Consider the following 19,267-nt stretch of genomic DNA (forward strand, 5'->3'; position numbering starts at 1 on the left):
TACAGACCTACTATCCTACTGGATATCCTTGTTTAAGATAAGAACCTATTGGGTATTGTTACTACATTAAAGAAAACCACAAATTTTTATTCTTATTCTTAAAAGTTGCAACATTGTAAAAGGATATTAAAATTTTCTTATGTGGTAGTGTGTTACTGCAGAAAAAATGATTTCTTATATTCACTCAAGTGTACGGTACACCTAATTAAAGTTATTTTCTACTCGTTTATTTTGATGAGTATTGTTTATTCAATAATTAAATAAAAATTACTACTCGTATTGGATAAACTTTAGCTTGTACGGTTGTACCCAGGTCTAGAGCTGTCAATTTAGGTAAACGAATCAGGTTTGGGTCGGGTAAGAGTGCGTCGGGTCAACTCGGGTCGGGTCAATTCAGATTAATTCTGTAACCTATGCAGGTCGGGTTTGGGTTGGTTCATGCTTGAGTCGGGTCACGTCGGGTCATACTTCTTATCGGGTTTGGGTCTATTTTAGGTCGGGTTACATTCGGGCCGGGTGAACAATAGGTCGGGTTTAATTCGGGTTTTCACAAGTTAAAACGGGTTAGGGTAATTCTCGGGTTCGGTTCAAGTCAATAATTTGCAGGTTTGAATCAGGTCGGGTCATTCTCGGGTTTGAGTCAGGTTCGGTTCAAGTCAATAATCTGCGGATTATAATCAGGTCGAGTCATTATTCTCGGGTTCAAGTCGGGTTCGGTTCAAGTCAATAATTTGCGGGTTATAATCAGATTGGGTCATTTCTAAGTCGAGTCATTCTCAGATATAAGTCGGGTTACGTCAAGTCAATAATTTGCAGGTTACAATCAGGTTGGGTCATTTCCAAGTCAGGTCATATTCGGGTTCAACTAACTATAAATAGATAATTATCATTTCATCAAGCTAATTATTTCCTTTGACTATAATATATATGGAAATATACTAGGGAACTATAGTCTATAATTAGGAAGATAATTATCTCCTTTGACCATACAACAAATATATACTATATTTAACTCTTAAATTTGAGGATGATGCTCCTTTCTTTTGCTGGCATGGACCGACTTGGTCTCCCAAGAAAAAATGCTTTGATCAACAATAATAAGGTTGTCTAAATTGCATTTAAGGTGATTGAAATCGGGTCAGGAACAATTTGGGTTGAATTTAGGCCGGGTCAATAACAAGTCGTGTTAATTTTGAGTCGATTTAGTAACAGATCGGGTTGAAATTTTGGGTTGGGTAAGTAATAGGTGTGGTAAAATTTGGGTCGGTTCAATAACAAGTCGAGTCGAATTTAGGTCATGTCAACAACAAGTCGGGTTGATTTTGGGTCGGGTTTGTAACAGGTTGTGTTAAATTCGGGTCGGGTTGAATTCAGGTCAGAGTCGGGTTAAATAATTCAGGTTTTGACGGGTTAAAACGGGTTTGGGTCAATTTTGGTTCAAGTCAGGTTCAATGCAAGTTAATTAAATTGGCCGTTGTAAACCGGTGAATCGGTGCAAGTTGTAAACTGGTAAATTGGCCGTTTAAAAGCAAATTGAATGGTTCCACACTCCCAATTGGACTCCCGGAGGGTATTAGGAACCATGGTAAACATTTTGGCAATTTTATTTTCAGGCGAAAAAAAGTCCAAAAATTCCAAAATTGAAGGCTAATATCCACGTTTTTTGAGAAATTTTAGAGGTTTCGGAGCCCGGTGTCGAAAAATCATGAAATTCTATGGGATACATTTCGGAGTCATATAATGCCGTTTGGAACCATAAATGATCATTATTTCTTGTCATAAATGTTCATGGTAAGCTTGAATTAATGAAATCGGTGCAAGTTGTAAACCAGTAAATTAGTCGATTAAAGGCAAATTGGAATATTGGATAGTTCAACCCACCCAATTGGACTCTCGGAGGGTATTATGGACCATGTTAAACATTTCGGTAATTTTTATTTTCGGGCAAAAAAAAGTCAAAAAATTCCTAAATTGAAGACTAATATCCACATTTTTTGAGAAATTTCGACGTTTCGGGGCCAAGTGTCGAAAAGAAATGAGATTTTATTAGATGCGTCTTGGAGTCATACAATGACATTTGAAACCATAAATGACCATTATATGTTTGTCATAAATGTTCGTGGTAGGCTTGAATTAATGAAATAAGTGCAAGTTGTAAACCGGTAAATTGACATGTAAATGCAAATTGGATGGTTCCACCCGCCCAATTGGACTACCGGAAGGTATTAGGGACCATAGTAAACATTTCAACAATTTTTATTTACAGGCGAAAAAAGTAAAAAAATTCCAAATTTTAAGGCTAATATCCACGTTTTTTTTGAAGGTTTCGAGGTCCAGTATCGAAAATCGTTGAGATTTTAGGGGATACATCTCGGGGTCATATAATGCCGTTTGGAACAATATATGATCATTATACGTTGTCATAAATTTTCGTGGTAGACTTGAGTTAATGAAATCGGTGCAAGTTGTAAACCAGTAAATTGACCGTTTAAATTAAAGGCAAATTGGATGGTTCTACCCAGCCAATCCGACTCCCGGAGGGTATTGGGGACCATGGTAAACATTTTGGCAATTTTTTTCTGAGCGAAAAAAGTTAAAAAAATTCCAAAATTGAAGACTAATATCCACGCATTTTGCGAAATTTTGAAGATTTCAGAACTCGGTGTCGAAAAAGTCTTGAAATTCCAGGGAATACATCTTGGTGTCATATAATGCCGTTTGGAACCATATATGATTATTTTATGTTGTCATAAATGTTCGTGATAGGCTTGAATTAATGAAATCGGTGCAAGTTGTAAATGGGTAAATTTGTCATTTAAAGGCAAATTGGATGGTTCCACTCACCCAATGGGACTCCCGGAGGGTATTAGGGACCATGGTAAATATTTCGTCAATTTTTATTCCTGGGAGAAAAAAGGTAAAAATTTTCAAAATTAAAGGCTAATATCCACGCTTTTGAGAAATTTTGGAGGTTTCGGGGCTCGTCGTCGAAAAGCCTTTAGATTTTAGGGAATACGTCTCGGGGTCATATAATGTCGTTTGGAACCATATATGATCATTATTTTTTGTTATAAATGTTCGTGGTAGGCTTGAATTAATGAAATCGGTGTAAGTTGTAAATTTGTAAATTGGTCGTTTAAAGGCAAATTGGATGGTTTTACCCACCCAATTGGACTCTCGGAGGGTATTATGGACCATGGTAAACATTTCGGTAATTTTTATTTCCGGGCGAAAAAAAGTCAAAAAATTCCAAAATTGAAGGCTAATATCCACGCTTTTTGAGAAATTTTGGAGGTTTCGGAGCCCGGTGTTGAAAAATCTTGAAATTCTATGGGATACATCTCGGGGTCATATAATGCTATTTGGAACCATAAATGATCATTATTTCTTGTTATAAATGTTCATGGTAGGCTTGAATTAATGAAATCGGTGCAAGTTGTAAACCGGTAAATTGGTCGTTTAAAGGCAAATTGGATGGTTCCACCCACCCAGGCCAATTGGACTCCCGGAGGGTATTTTGGACCATGGTAAACATTTTGGCAATTTTTATATCCTGGCGAAAAAAAAGTCAAAAATTCCAAAATTGAAGGTTAATATCCACGCTTTTTGAGAAATATCGAATGTTTCAGGGCCCGGTGTCGAAAAGCATTGAGATTTTAGGGGATATATCTCGGGGTCATATAATGTCGTTTGGATCCATATATGATCATTATATGTTGTCAGAAATGTTCGCGGTAAGCTTGATTTAATGAAATCGGTGCAAGTTGTAAACCGGTAAACTAGTCGTTTAAAGTCAATAATTTGCGGGTTACAATCATGTCGGGTCATTTCCAAGTCAAGTCATATTCAGGTTCAACTAACTATATATAAATAGATAATTATCATTTTATCAAGTTAATTATTTCCTTTGACTATGATATATATGCCAATATACTAGGGAACTATTGTTTATAATTTAGGAAGATAATTATCTCCTTTGACCATACAACAAATATATACTATATTTAACTCTTAAATTTGAGGATGATGCTCCTTTTTTTTTGCTGGCCTGGACCGACTTGGTCTCCCTAGACAAAATGCTTTGATCAACGATAATAAGGTGGTCTAAATTGCATTTAAGGTGATTTGAAATCGGGTCGGGAACAATTTGGGTTGAATGTAGGTCGGGTCAATAACAAGTCGTGTTGATTTCGAGTCGTGTTAGTAACATATCGAATTGAATTTTTGGGTCGGGCTAGTAATAGGTCTGGTAAAATTTGGGTTGGGCCAATAACAAGTCGGGTTGAATTTGGATCATGTCAATAACAAGTCGGGTTGATTTCAGGTCCGGTTTGTAACAGGTTGGGTTAAATTCGGGTCGGGTTAGGAACGGGTCGATTAGTAACAAGTCGGGTTAAATTCGGATTTTGACGGGTTAAAACGGTTTTGGGTCAATTTCGGTTCAAGTCGGGTTCGATCCAGGTCAATAATTTACGGGTTACATTCGAATCGGGTCATCTCCAAGTCAATTCATGTTCGGGTTTGGATCTCATATACTCGGGTCAAGGGTTGGTTTCAGGTCGGGTTTGGGTCATCATTTTTTCGGGTTCAGACGGGTCGGTTAATTATCGGATTTGAGTCGGTATTTCGGGTCGGGTCAATTTTTGACAACTCTACCCAAGTCTATACGTACTAGAATTTTCTAATACTATGTAATAGATACTTGCTTTCAAATATTTAATGATTTTGTTGAAAATTTAAATTAAGTCTTACATGCATAAGTTTTACATAGCTTTTTTTTAAAAAAAAAAATTATTTTTCTAGTTAATTACTGTATTTTTTTCAATGGCCACCAATATTTGTCATAATAAATAATTTTTCAGGTAGCTGGATCTATCTACTCTTCCTCTTAAGTCTTAACTGTCAATCTAGCTGATTACAAAATTGCTTCTCGTCCTGGACTCAAGGTTATCACGGGCTTTTTTATGTGGCCGATGATAGGCTTAAATTGAAGATTCTCTCATCTATATAATGAATAGGATCAAGATTTCATAACATCATTATGAAACAGAAAGAGTATTTTTTTTTTTAAGATATATGATACAGTATTAAGAAATATCGGTCGACTAACTAGCTAAACAAATACGGTATTAAGAAATATCGGTCGAGTAATTAGCTTAGCTACCTAATGCAAATAAAGAACTGATGTTTCGGCCTATGTCACGGAAGAACGAAGGTAATATAAGTCACAAGTGAGACAAACAAATTCAAAGCAAAGTCGCCTTAAATATCACGTACGAAAATGTTCCAATAACAAGGAGAAGCAAGTCGAGAAAGACAAACCTAAAAACTCATTGAAAATGTTGTGGTTCTTGTTTCAAGAGAGATTGCCCCAACTTGCAAGAAAAAGAAAATTCATTCTATATGTACGGTCAACAAAGAAGTAACCAACCAAATCAAGGTCAAGATGTACTAACTAGCACAAGTTCCTACAGATTTTCAAACAAAATATGTGGCCTTAATCTTTGAAATTAATACTTTTAAGAGGTGTGTCTCACATTTCACATATACCAAACGGTTACATGTATTTATGCATCCTAGATGCACCTTGGAGCACGTTGTGAATTTGTTGTGGACGTGTTTGATTTTGACCTAATTTCAATTATCAGGATTTATTGAGATTTATGAAATTACTACGAGATAGTCTATATTAGTCTTTTAAATGCAAATTGTATTTGAAAAGTCTATATTAATCTTTGATATAAACTTATTTGAACTTATTATACATAAACATATCTTATATGAGTAAAGTAGGCGAGAAATATATAACCCATATTGAAGTTTAGATGAATACATGTTCATTTGATTCTTTATAGCATAAAGTGTTTCTTCTTAATTGAATACATATAAAAAAAAAAAATCATTAATAAAATTGATGATCCAATTAAAAAATAGGTGGAGAAATGAAGTAATCCTACAAATTTCAAGTATGATTGAGTATTGACCATCCATGCAAAGGACAAGAGGTGGTCCTGGAATCAGAAATATTTTCGGTTCTACTGAGTACTTGGTGATAAATAGTGGAAGAAAAAGAGAGAAATCAGAAACCCAAGGAAAAAAAGAGGAATCTTCTCTAATTCTATTAATACTTGCTCCTCAATCATTTTATTTACTAGTAGATGATATTGGTCCAGTGGTCCACATATGTTTTACTCTTACGCCTAGTTAATCTTAGGGCCTGTACTCTTCGGCTTAATTTCAGTTCAGTTCCTAATTTCAACTCTATTCAGCTTAATTCAAATACGAGCTAATAATGCTTCTTTTTAAAAATTTGTTAATGGTTTATCAATCAATATACATATTTATATTTATAATATAGAGTACATTAAACAAAATTTAAGAGAGAAATTAGAAAAGAAAATCGGAATTTGAACCGTTGGATTGAAAAAAAAATCATATGACTATTTGACGAATAATGTATGCAAAGACAAATCAAGGGTCAAGAAATGTGTGCTTTGCATGCACTTTACCTCATTTTTTTTCTTTTCTTTTTTTTTTTTTCAAATTTTATTTTAAATTCATTTTATCTCATTCCACAGCTTTCCATTAGAATATTCCTCCCTATAAAATGGACAGTTTTAGTCTTTTTTTATAAAAAAAAAATTCTCCTAATTTCTTAATATAATTTTAATTTTAATTTAATCAACAAAAAACTAAATTCTTGCCAACTTTAATCCAAAAAACCTTCATACAATCACACCCTTTCGGCTTTCGCATTTTGTCACTATCTTATGCAAACTCATTTAAAATCCAAGTATTTTAGCTTCTCTTCTTCTTTAAACTCCTCGTTTTCGTCGAACTTCTCTCTCTCTCTACTTTCTTTCTCTCTCTAACATTGTTTCTCCTTAGAAATAAAAGCCATGAAAATACTTGTACTATTTTGCATGGTTATTCTAATTACCATACTTTCTAATTATGGTAATTTTATCATTACTACTGAAGCTGCTTCTCCTAATTCTCTCATTACTCAACTTCCTGGATTTTCTGCCACTTTCCCTTCTAAGCATTACTCAGGGTATGTGTATGTGTATGTATGTCTTTTTTTGATTTCATATTTTTCTCGTTTTGTTGTACATCTGTTAGAGATATGAGATATAATCAATATCGACGTATATAAAACTTTTGAGAGTTTAAAAGTTTTATTATATAGTTCATCATTGGGTTATTTAAATCATAATTGTATGATTCAATGTATTTTTAGTGACATTTTAAAATGTTTACAATACGAAAATTTAGTGTTTTTTTTTTATTTTCATAACTACCGTAATTTTTCAGTAACTACCTACTCTCTTGTATTTATTTAATTAATTAATGGTTAATAATAAGTAATAATACATGTTCTTGGGGAGACAAGTGTGCATCAAACACTCGTTACACTCCAAATTCAATTTTTAATAATAATTTACTAGTCGAGGTTAAGTCACCAACTTATCGCATTCTTTGTCCTAATTTAAATTTCGAATTTTATTTTGTATCACTAAGGGATATATATAAGCATTAAATACACTTTTGGAAATTGTATAAAATTAGAAATTCATGACAAAAACACGCGTAAATTAGTGTAATTAGTGTTTATATTTTTATGATTTCTGAACTTTTTACGATTTTCAAGTGTAAATTTAATGCTTATATGTAGCCCTAAAAGGTATGTATAACATTTTCCTTTAATTAAAATGAGTTTTTATCGAAGATAATGTATATAATTGCATCAAAACAACTTACTACGTAATAATTTATACTCGAGCACAGCTCGAAATCGACAACTTCTATCGATGTTAGCATAATTGTGTTTCCTTGTATACAAATTAAGGTACATCACATTAGACGGACGTCAAAATAATAAAACATCACCACCAAAGAATCTATTCTATTATTTCGTGGAATCAGAAAGAAATCCAGACAAGGATGCTGTTGTATTATGGTTAAATGGTGGTCCCGGGTGTTCGAGCTTTGACGGGTTTGTTTATGAACACGGTAATTTATTACTCCCTCTGTTCCTTTTTATCATTATTACTACAAGTGTGTATGTATGTAGTAATTTTATTATGTAAAGTAGCTAGGAGGTGTAACTTTGTATATATAGATTTTTTTTTGCAGGGAATAGTAATGTCATTTTCTGTTCTGAATTTTTGTTTTTGCAGGACCATTTAATTTTCAAGCTGGTAAAACCAAGAACAGCCTTCCTTTGTTGCATCCCAATCCATATAGTTGGTCCAAGGTACTAAATATTAACTATACTATACTATACTATGATTTTTATTGATTCTAGGCATGTTCTCGTATAAATGTGATGAAATTAAATACTCATATATATAATCCTAAATAAATTGTTAGGAGATCTTAATTAGCTAGGGATCGAAAATTCGAAACACCTAATGCATCAAAAATAATGGGAAATAAACTAGAGTTATTAATTTTATACTTTTATTAGAAGGACAATATTTTTTTATTGAATTTAAAACTAAATAACCAACGTTAGCACCTTTATTTAAATTTATGGTTTAATTGCTATGTCATAATTTTTTTTAATAGGTAGCAAGCATTATTTATTTGGATTCTCCTACGGGAGTTGGATTGTCATATTCCGAAAATCAAACCAAGTACCAAACTGGTGACGTACAAACAGCCCGTGATACTCATACTTTTCTCTTAAAGGTAACGTGATTATATTTAAATAAACTTTGTAACTTTTATAAGTACAAAGTACATAATCAGCTTGACTAGCTAGCTGTACGTATGTTGTTTGGAAATAGTTGTCACGTTGATGATTGATCTTAATTCTTAATGCCTTATTTATACGATTAATTTCAGTGGTTTGAGCAATTTCCGGAATTCAGTAAAAATCCTTTTTACGTAGCTGGGGAATCATACGGTGGAATCTATGTTCCAACCCTTGCATCTGAAATAGTAGAAGGTAAAAATGATGAACAATCATACAAGTAGTAATTATTTCTTTGTTGATTAGTCGTACTAATTATTATCATTGATCATCATTAAGAAGTTTCTCATTATTATTTTATCAATTTCTACCGCATATGATTCAGTTTTATCTCTTTAATTATTGCAGGGCTTAAAGCTAAAGTTAATCCCACTATCAATTTCAAGGTAATAAAGTTGTCATATCATCATTATGTGACTAACACCACTTCAATTCCAAGTGGTTGATATTAATCTCAATCATAATTATCACCAAGAAGTGGCCTAATCAATATAGTAATTCATAACACACCCGTTTTCTAGATTCAGTTGTCACGATATATTCAATTTACACTATGAATGTAACTATATCTTAATTTTTGTACTACACCACTTCCAAGTGGGTGACATTGATCTCATTCACAAATTCACAATCATGGCCGAGAAGTGCCCTATTATATTTTGCACTACGACATCATCTGTTCAAATTTAACTGTCACAGTATTAGTTCAATTTACATCATCAACGTGAATTCATTCGGCTTTTAAATGCAGGGATACGTGGTAGGAAACGGGGTAACGGCAGAACAAAAATATGATGGGAATGCTTTGTTGCCATTTGCACATGGGATGGCATTGATATCGGATGATCTTTACAGGGTAAGCCTAAAATGTACCTAATATTTACAACCCACACGACCACACCCTCATGTACATGCTAGAAAAATTAGGTGCTAAACTTTAATTGCATGTCAAAACTATGTCATTTTAATATGAATAGTTTTGATGTATGATTAAATTTGTTAAGACTTTTAAAGTTGACATGTTATATGAGTAGTTTTGACAAATTTGTACTCCCTTAGATCGAACTTGAGTGACTTATTGAAAATGACAGTCAAATTTGGTAGACCATAATCATTGATAAGCCAAAAGATATAATAATATTAAACATGCGAGTATCGCTTTTGGTTCAGGTTGGTTTAAGTCGTGTCAAGTTATGAATTAATCGATTTAACTTTTTTAATATCATTATTGATTTTTGTTACTAATTAATTTGTAAAAATTATTTCAATTTAACCTGTACTATTCAGATTTGAATATGTTTTCAAGTGTCAAACTCGACTATTTGTAGTGAGATTTCATTATTATCGCCTATATATGAAAGGTCGGGGGGTGTCCTATCCATATTGGGGTGTCGATAATGCAAAGTTGATGGATGTATAAAGGGGTAGAAAAAGGTTAAAAAAGAGATACACAAATCTAAAAAAGAGAGTATGAAAGAATGGTTGATTGTGCTGAATTGACCCACAAGAGCAGAAATGCTACAAACCCCCAAAAAATTCTTATAGAAATTGCTGACAACTTTCACTTTCGCACTGACCTCAAAAAACTGAATTAGTTTAAGCTTTATTTTGATGACATTGGCCTCAATTGCAGAGAGGTTTAGGCCCACTACCAAGTTGTTAGATAAAAGTCCAAAATTAGTTGATAAGCATGAAATCTTGGAATTGACTTCTCTTTTAGTCGGTACAAAATTAAGATTTTTACAATTTATCAAGAAAAAGAAATATAAAGAAAATAGTACTAATATGATGTCAAATGCATTTACTTCATATTGTACTATTTAACAAACTGCTGAACTGCCTACTGATGATGTTGCCTCATCATGCATAGGATTTTGTGTGCTCAAATCTACCAGGGGTATATTGGGGATAATCTTAGCTCGACCCTTTCAAATTAGTTTGAAGGCTTATAAAAGAAAAGAGAGTTAAACACTTTAGAGGCGTTCACATTTATACAACAATCGAGTCTTTAATGTCATTTCGAAAGAGAGGAGGTTTAGAGAATTTGTAAAGCTAGTAAAATAAGCTTGGTTAAGTTAAGTTAAGGTAGGATATGTTTTGTCATTGCACTAGTAATTGGACCAAGACTTAAGCAGGCCCAAACATAATAAATTAAGAGGAAAGTAAATTGTCAAATGGTAACTAACTTAACTACTTTTGTCTCCTTTGAGTAGCATTATATTACCCCAGTTAAATGTTATGTGCAACCTTGGAATATTTTATATCTCACAAATAATACCCAATTGTTGCACATAACATTTAACGGAGGTATTATATCACTATGGTAACATCCGATGAGATTACAGAGTAGAATGATGCAAAAATCAAAACGTTTTAATAATGCAAGTAAAATGGTTTATGTTATGCATTATTTCAGGAGTTTACAAACAGTTGTGGATTGGACATAGAAAGTGATGGCGTTCCTGAGTGCCAGGGTTACAGAGACAAGTTATATAAGGTATAATTATGTAACATTAAGTATTTTTCTACACATTTATATTAATCAATTTGCAAATAAAATCATTCCAATTGAAATAATGTTTAACTTGCAGGCTATACAAGGTTTAAATATATATGATATTCTCGAGCCATGCTACCATAACCCGGGAAATGAGCAAACACAGAATTTGAGCTTGCCTAACAGCTTCAAACAACTAGGTGTGACAGACAAACCACATTCTGTAAGGAAAAGAATGTTCGGTCGTGCTTGGCCTTATCAAATGCTTGTCAAAGATGGCCTTGTTCCTTCATGGCCCGAGCTTAACTCCTTACAAACTGATCGTCGAGTTTCTGTTCCTTGTACTGTAAGACCCTTTTCTCTAGTCACGAATCTAATGTTGTACACATGTTATGTAGGTTGTACTACGAGTACATACTAACTTATAAACTTAATGAGCAACTCTTTGACAGTACAACTTGTAATAATGTGATGAAAAAAATTATTATGCAGAGTGATGAAGTTGCTGCTGCTTGGCTAAACAATGAATCAGTCAGGAAGGCGATCCATGCAAAATCGGTATGATTGTTATTTTGTTGATGTTAAAAAATGTCTTTCTTACAAAGTTTATTTTCAATTTATTAGATTACAACTTTTTTCTAATCAACTAACCTTAATAATGAAATTTTATGATGGTGTTTATAGGTAAATGAGATAGGTTCTTGGTCATTATGTATGTCATTAGTGTTTAATCATGACGCTGGAAGCATGATTAAGTACCACCGAAACCTCACTACCCAAGGTTACAGAGCACTAATATATAGGTAAATGAGATGGGTTCTTCTTGATTTAATTATGATTTGGATTATCAAAGGCTATAGATTGGTTAATAACTTTAATTTGTTTTACATTTTACAGTGGAGATCATGATTTGTGTGTTCCTTACACCGGCACACAAGCATGGACTAGTTCACTAGGGTATCAAATTTTGGATGAATGGAGACCTTGGACGTCTAATAATCAAGTAGCAGGGTAAATTTTCATATACTACGTATTTCTTTGTTTTCAATCACTTGAAGTCGGATTGATGTATTTTTCCAGCAGTAAATTTGGATTCTTTAGAATTTATGTTCATTTCTTTCGTGTATGTATATCGTTTACAGGTATGTACAAGCATACGAGCACAATCTCACCTTTATCACCATCAAGGTTAGTCGCGATCTATTTGAGCACAATCTCACCTTTACATATCCAAATTTCGTTTTTGTGACAAATTTTATCTCCTGTCCAAATTGTGCATGGTGCAGGGAGCAGGACACACGGTTCCAGAGTACAAGCCAAGGGAGGCATTAGATTTTTTTAGCCGTTGGTTGGAAGGAAAGCCTATTTGATGGAAACCATCAAAAACTATAGAATTCAAATTTGGGAAAAAAAAAATATGAAAAGAAACAAAGATTTTAGGATTTGTGTTTCAATGATATAGCTGCAAAACTTCACTTTGTATAAATACAAAGATGTATCCTGCAGATTGTGCCAAAGAATGTTGGTACAGTTTAAATTTCTTACTTGAATGAAAATTATGTGTTGCTCTATTACAATGGCGAAACTAGAAAATTTAAGATGAATACGAGAAATAAGAAAACTCTTCGGAACACAAACTCATCACATACCATATAGTCATTTATCGCTTGCTGCAATATGCAACAACAATAACATCAAACCAGGTTGTACAGTATATCAGAAGGGGCAAATTATAATCAACAAATTACAATATTTTTTTTTTAAAACGATTTTACAAAATTTAAGCCTAACCGACTACAGCTATAGAGGATTACTTCCCAGGACCCTAATATAACTGGGCAAGTCTATCCTGTTCAAATTACAACTTCTGTAGATAGATATAGTAACTGAGTAACTATGGAAAATTACAGGACGACAATAAATGAGCAAAGAGCAAGAGAAGAAAAATAAAAAGTTTACAGCCAAGCTGACACTCCTGCTCTTACATCGTTCAGAGCCTTCGTCTCAAAGTTTTCTTATCCTACTTTCCCGGGTGTGAACCTCGGCAGGTTCAACAGGGTATTCACCCGGGTAACACCGTCTAAAGCTGAATAGTCATCCAAAAGCATGTCATCCTCTGTAGCAACCTTTTCATCGACCTTGCTAGTTTGCTGATCAACAGTGGTTGGCCCATTGGCATGCTCTTTATCAGCCCCAGCTTGAGCTGGTTCTGCTGAAATTGGATGATCTTTCTCTTTGGAAGCAAAAGCAGAAGATATGTTGTCTGTGTTTGAGTCAAGGAAAAGGCAAACCACAGCACAATCATCTGTCTTAGAAGTCGGGTATCTCATTTTCCATCCTCGGACGGCTGTTTCAACCAGAGCTCTAGCAGCAGTGGATCGTGAAGGGGCTCCCGCTACAATGTCAACCACTTCTTTGTTCGAGAGGACATCCCAAATCTGTCAGGAGTTGCAATATGGTGTATAAAAGGTTAGAGACAAAGGAATAAAAAAGAAAAGTGGTTGGTATTGAACACAAGTCATACCCCATCAGTAGCCAAAACAATGAATTCATCCTTCTCAGTGAGGCGCCTATATGATATGTCTGGCACCGCTATAAGGCCAAAATCCTTTAGGCAGAAGTCTCCAAATGCTCGTGCCATGGCAAGGCCCGGTGAATCATTGTTTGGCAGCCAAACCCGGGCAACATCAGGTTCATCTTGAAGTGCAAATACACGACCTCTACATTTCTTAATTCTCTCTGCTTCCGCTGAAATGAAGAAAAATAAAAACATGATGAACAACAAAAACTTCAAGAAATGCTGCAATATGCTAAATTTCAAAGGTACAGTAAGCCTATAGTGAAAGACTTCCACGACAAAAGCCAAAGAAACTAGGAAACAATCATGTTTGGCCGTCTGCAATGTCCAAAACACATGCATATCCTATCTTAAATTGGAGCCACATCACACAGGCTCCTCCCCCCTCTCCCTCTTTGTTATTGCCAAATTATAAAGCAAATGGCAACTAAATTATCACCCGGCCTACACAAAAATGCATAAAGAAGGCTCCTTTGCAGTCCCTATACTGCTTAAAGCTGTACAAATAATATAACAGATACAAGCTACTTTCAAATTCAAATATCAATGATTTGCAATAAACTAATTAAATGCATGGTCCTAATTGGTCTGATGATTTGAGGAACTGCAGCTCCTAGACTTCTCTATCCAGTTCTCTTGGCAATTTTTTTTTTTCAAAAAACGATTCCTAAACAGGTGCATAGTTAATAGAACATCTAATGCACACAAGCAGCTCGCTCCACTAGACATGTTCATCGAAACCATCACTGAAAAAACACTATAATTGTCTTCTAAATGGGGAGCAAAGCGTCAGCATCAGGGTAGTACAACCATATAGAGAACTGCGATCAGCTCAGAAAACACTAAGGTATTTGCCAAAACACCAAAAAATTGTTTGAGTTCTATAAGTTCTATAACAGCTTAAGACTGCGTACTGGGTTCCACAGTTTTATTCTTAAAAACTCCAAGTGTCGTATGACAAACTTTAACTGACAAGTGTCAGTGGCTCCAACGGTGGATTTTGTTGATCAAATATAATTTGTAGCTAATAAATAGCTATATAAAAATGTGACTGATATAAAACAAATACTTAACTAAAAGAATGATTTCAAGGGTAGATAATATTAAAAATAGGCATCATCAAAGAGAAAGCAGAAAAATAAATCAGCAAGAATTACTATTCTGGTTTCTGGACCACAAAAAATCACCACACTATCTCAACAACTGCCTAACCAAATCCATCATAGGTAAAAGCCATGTTCACTATGTTGAAGATATTGTAAAATATTTATACTCCGTATGGTTTATTACAATGAAATCAACTCATCCACATGTGCATTAACACTAAAGTCAACCCATTTCAATAATTCACAGCATTACTAAGCTGAAAACCCATGTATTACATCAATAAAAAGAGAGGCAGAGATAAAACAAAAGCATACATCCTAGACAATTACACTATTTAGAAAGTGATAGCATCCATTCAAGATAACAAAGTTACACAAAAAAGAAACTGTGCCACAGAGCATTAAGCTATTCAGAAAACAATGCCAAAATCAAGGTACAAATTAACATTTCTAGCGAAACATTAAATTAAAAACCATATCAAAAAGCATTTATCTTGAGAGACAGTTCACCGTTCCACCAGGAGAGAACCTCAACAACAGAAATTACTTATCAGAGTTATCACATATCTCATGGACTAGATAGTGAAAGAAAGCAGTAGCAAAGTTCAAATGGATCCATATCAAACAAAATACCAGCAACTGAAGAATCTCTTAGGATTAAAGAACATCATGAACAATGCAAGCGTTAAATTGATAAAGCATGTGTTTTGTTGCTAAGATATACAGTAACAAACAGCAGTGAAAGAGCACATGTTACTGCTTCTGAATAGAGATGCATGCTTTCTTAAATCAAAATTATAGGCATAGCATACAGGCAGGCATTATTTTTAAAAAAAATGAGCCATGAAGGAGAAACAAACCTGGCAGATTTGGTTTAAGATCCACAGTCAACTGCACAGCAATTAGAGTATTGTCAACATCTCTGGTCCCTAGCACCGCTCTCGAGTCACCAACATTTCCAATAACAAGGTCTTGCCCCTAATCATGGTCAATTGCTCACTTAAGCAACTTATTTATATAAAAAATCCTACAAGTATCAAATAAAATTTAGTCCACAAACCTGCTTTATAAATGTCACTGCTGTAGTTCCACTACAAAAGCAATCAACACTTGTGTGTACTCTTAATTCCCGGTCCATGATTCTGAAAGCTTTTAGAAATGATTCTTTCAGGATCTGGTAAATTTCTGGGTCTTTCTCTGTTTCTTCAAGATCAACAGAGACCCTGGAATCTTCATCAGCAGATATAAATGAAGTATCTTCTGAGTTCATGCTGCTAGAGTTAAGACTGATCTCTCTGAGAACTTCTTCACTTTTTGCATTCACTTCCCACTGAGCATGTAACTTCTGAGGAAGGGAATCCCTTACTTTCCTAGCAACCATATGGCCATATGGTCCATGGCCATCAAAAACCCCACAAAAAATAGTATCATTTCTTGAGCAAAAGTTCTGCAAAAAAGGATAATATTAAGTAATAAGCAAAGGTAGTTTTTAACTTTACAGGAACATAATCAATTCTCGAACAGATACAGAAGAGCTCTAAGTCCAGAGGAAAAGAGACAATATCTCAAAAAAAATCTCCTTTCACATTATGACATAGAAGAAGATGAAATTGAAATACACTTGGAAAGACTGTGCAAAGGAGACAGAGACAATAGAAAATAGAATGTTGGTCCAGACATCTAGTCAGATGCAAATCAATTCAGGATGTCACATCGCAGTCAAACTACCAATCATACAAGTCAATTTTACTTAATATGCAGTAGTCGCCAATAATCATTCTCTACAATGAAATATCATGTATTAGAGTTTCAGTGGCAAACGTATATAGCAGATATAATCATTCTCTACAATGAAATATCATGTATTAGAGTTTCAGTGGCAAACGTATATAGCAGATTACCTATATCAAAATGCATGTTGGATAAGGATGAATATAGTTATTTCTTATCTATTATTGAGGAAAAACTGGATAAGAATGAAACTAGCTGAGAAAACAAATTTGGACAAGGAATTATAGGATAATACAAAAAATACCAAATGAATACAAAAAGGAATGCATACTAAACTATAGATAATGATAAAATCATTACTCAAACACAATATAAAGCTTAAATAGAGAAGGTGATGTTTCAACAAGAATAATGATAAATTTATTTTAATAAACCCATTTGAACAAGAACAAGGCCTAAAAATTAATTAGTTTTAAAACATTGGAGAGGGCCATAGCAAAGAGCTAATTATGCCAGGTGATGAAAGTTAATGAGCAAATTATAAGAAGCCAAACACAAATGGTCATTCCAGATGTCTACAGCTCGGATTTCGAAACAACCAATCATACATTATTATCCCACTTCTAATTTCATTACTACGTACATAATCTACTTATCCATAAAGGCATAAATTCACTTTCACCCATCAAAATCAAATATTACAGGAAATCAGAAACACTTAATCAATAGTAATCACAATCAACATCTCATAACATCAAATTGTAGCAAAACAAAAAGATGCATAAACATAAACAAAATTGGATTAAAAACCTCACCTCCCAAACAATCATAGCATCCTGGTTGGTCCCCTTCTTCCCCTGCTGAGTAAACAAAGAGGCAACCTCGGTGGAACCATTAAAGAACAACCGGCCGGGGATCTTGTACAGGTACTCATCCTTCCTATGATCAAAGGAATTACCCCGAGACCCGAATCGTTTCTTGGCATTCTTCTTCCTCCTAACCCCTAAACCCGCGGACGGAGAACCGGGGAGAGGGCTCCTGCTTTCCGCAGATAAGCAGGACCCCATTCTCAGGGCCCTGATTATATTTAGTAAGCACTCCAGACCAGCTACACAATCACACCCTCTATATTCAATTGAGGGATCCGTCACTGCTATTGTTACAAAATGACCCTCTATTTTTACTTTCTAATCAAATTCCAAACTATGAATTTATGAATTCAAATCAAATTCAACCCCAACAATTACAAACCAAACTATACAATCAAATCAACCACTATAACTTTAGCATATGCTTTGATTCTTCATTTACACCCAATGAATTACGAATTTATACTCCAAAATTCCTGAAAATAATAATAACAATTATAACATTAACAATAATCAGAGAATCATAAACTTCTACCAAAAGAGAAGAATAAAAATAAATTAAAAAATCCCTCTTTATTTCTCTTCCTTTATTCCCACGACACAAAAAATTGCATAAAGTAAGAGATCTAAAAAATCACTAAAAATCAATTTCACTTTTTTTATTTTTCCAATTGAAATGTTAGAGTGAAGCACCTACTTTTTCAGAAGCGCCACCATTCCATTTCACCAAATTCTTCACAAAAAAGCGACGAATTTTCTTCACCAATTCTTCGAATCAAATTCGAAACCCTAACTTCCGATAATCTCTCTTAACAATTAATCCCACTTAATTAATGATCATGAAACCTCCCAATGAAGCATTAATTCATTAAACCTCTTTAAACACGGATCAATTAATGTTTAAGAGAGAGATTAAAAAAATTAATTGAAATTTCAGCACAAAAAATTCAGAGCTCAGAACTTGCAGCGAAATCAACAAGAGTTCATGGAGCACGAAAAAGGAGAAAACAAAAATTGGTAATTCGAAGAAAATAATAAAAATGGTGAAGAAAAAATTGCTGAAAATTCAATGAAAAGTGGAGATTAGAGGAGAGAGAAAATCGCAACAACCCAAAAAACAGTGATCAGAAGAGAAGGCAAAATTAGAATATATGAAGAAAGAGAGAGAAGGAAGAAGGAGGAAGAAGAAAGGAGGTTTCTCTCTCTAGAAATATTTTTTTTTTGCTATCTCTCTATTTTCACCACCATGGAAAATGTTTTTATATAACATTTTAAGAAAATATATTTATTTATCCAAAACTTATTTAACAATAAATATATTTTTTTTGGTAATAAGAGTGTATGTGGATGGAAAATGAGTTAAATCAAATTAATAAAATTGATGAATAATTTTATGATTTTTATTATTATTATTATTATATGTAGAGAGAAAAATAATACAGTAATAAGGTTAGTAACGATTTTTATTATTATTATTATTTTATTATTGAGCTGTAACGGGAAGAACCTGAAAAACTGAAAAAACGTGTATTTCAATTTGTAAGGTTTATATTGTGTGAATGAGTTGAAAATTTGTTACAACATGATAAATTCTTACCAAGTATAAAAAGTGGTTTCAACACGATTTATTTCAGGTTCTATGGTTTGTAACATTTTACTTTGAACTGTGACGTGTAAAATCTAACCGTCTTATCTAATTATGAAGCATTTTGCATCTTTTTTTTTCCT

General features: G+C 33.7%; 2 protein-coding genes across 2 annotated transcripts; one reads left to right on the top strand and one right to left on the bottom strand.

The window, feature by feature from the left end:
• The first annotated feature begins 6,631 nt into the window (after positions 1-6,631).
• Positions 6,632-12,826, top strand: LOC145628566 (serine carboxypeptidase-like 20). Its single transcript, XM_081680899.1, has 14 exons — positions 6,632-7,054; positions 7,850-8,013; positions 8,181-8,257; positions 8,572-8,694; positions 8,851-8,953; positions 9,107-9,144; positions 9,510-9,614; positions 11,175-11,255; positions 11,350-11,601; positions 11,748-11,813; positions 11,940-12,058; positions 12,153-12,266; positions 12,398-12,443; positions 12,542-12,826. Exons 1-14 carry the CDS (start codon positions 6,900-6,902, stop codon positions 12,623-12,625), a joined length of 1,527 nt encoding a protein of 508 aa, XP_081537025.1. The 5' UTR covers positions 6,632-6,899; the 3' UTR covers positions 12,626-12,826.
• Positions 12,827-12,969: 143 nt separating this feature from the next.
• LOC145628568 (putative protein phosphatase 2C 33) lies at positions 12,970-18,771 on the bottom strand. Its single transcript, XM_081680900.1, has 6 exons — positions 18,237-18,771; positions 17,486-18,015; positions 16,000-16,386; positions 15,800-15,917; positions 13,780-14,003; positions 12,970-13,693 (listed from the first exon to the last, which is right to left on the bottom strand). The coding sequence occupies exons 2-6, from the start codon at positions 17,735-17,737 to the stop codon at positions 13,271-13,273; spliced, it is 1,404 nt and encodes a 467-aa protein (XP_081537026.1). The 5' UTR covers positions 17,738-18,015; positions 18,237-18,771; the 3' UTR covers positions 12,970-13,270.
• Between the last annotated feature and the right edge of the window lie 496 nt (positions 18,772-19,267).

Source organism: Chenopodium album, chromosome 4 (assembly GCF_948465745.1).
Source record: "Chenopodium album chromosome 4, dcCheAlbu1.1, whole genome shotgun sequence".
Classification (NCBI taxonomy): domain Eukaryota; kingdom Viridiplantae; phylum Streptophyta; class Magnoliopsida; order Caryophyllales; family Amaranthaceae; genus Chenopodium; species Chenopodium album.

Bases quoted from the DNA above. Each gene is read 5' to 3' on its own strand.
- LOC145628566 (XM_081680899.1), top strand. From the start codon at position 6,900: ATGAAAATACTTGTACTATTTTGCATGGTTATTCTAATTACCATACTT. The intron at 12,059-12,152 runs GTAAATGAGATG...TACATTTTACAG, and splicing joins TACAGAGCACTAATATATAG to TGGAGATCATGATTTGTGTG. The intron at 12,267-12,397 runs GTAAATTTTCAT...TATCGTTTACAG, and splicing joins TCTAATAATCAAGTAGCAGG to GTATGTACAAGCATACGAGC.
- LOC145628568 (XM_081680900.1), bottom strand. From the start codon at position 17,737: ATGGGGTCCTGCTTATCTGCGGAAAGCAGGAGCCCTCTCCCCGGTTCT. The intron at 16,387-17,485 runs GTGAGGTTTTTA...CCTTTTTTGCAG, and splicing joins ATGCTATGATTGTTTGGGAG to AACTTTTGCTCAAGAAATGA. The intron at 13,694-13,779 runs GTATGACTTGTG...AACTCCTGACAG, and splicing joins TTGTTTTGGCTACTGATGGG to ATTTGGGATGTCCTCTCGAA.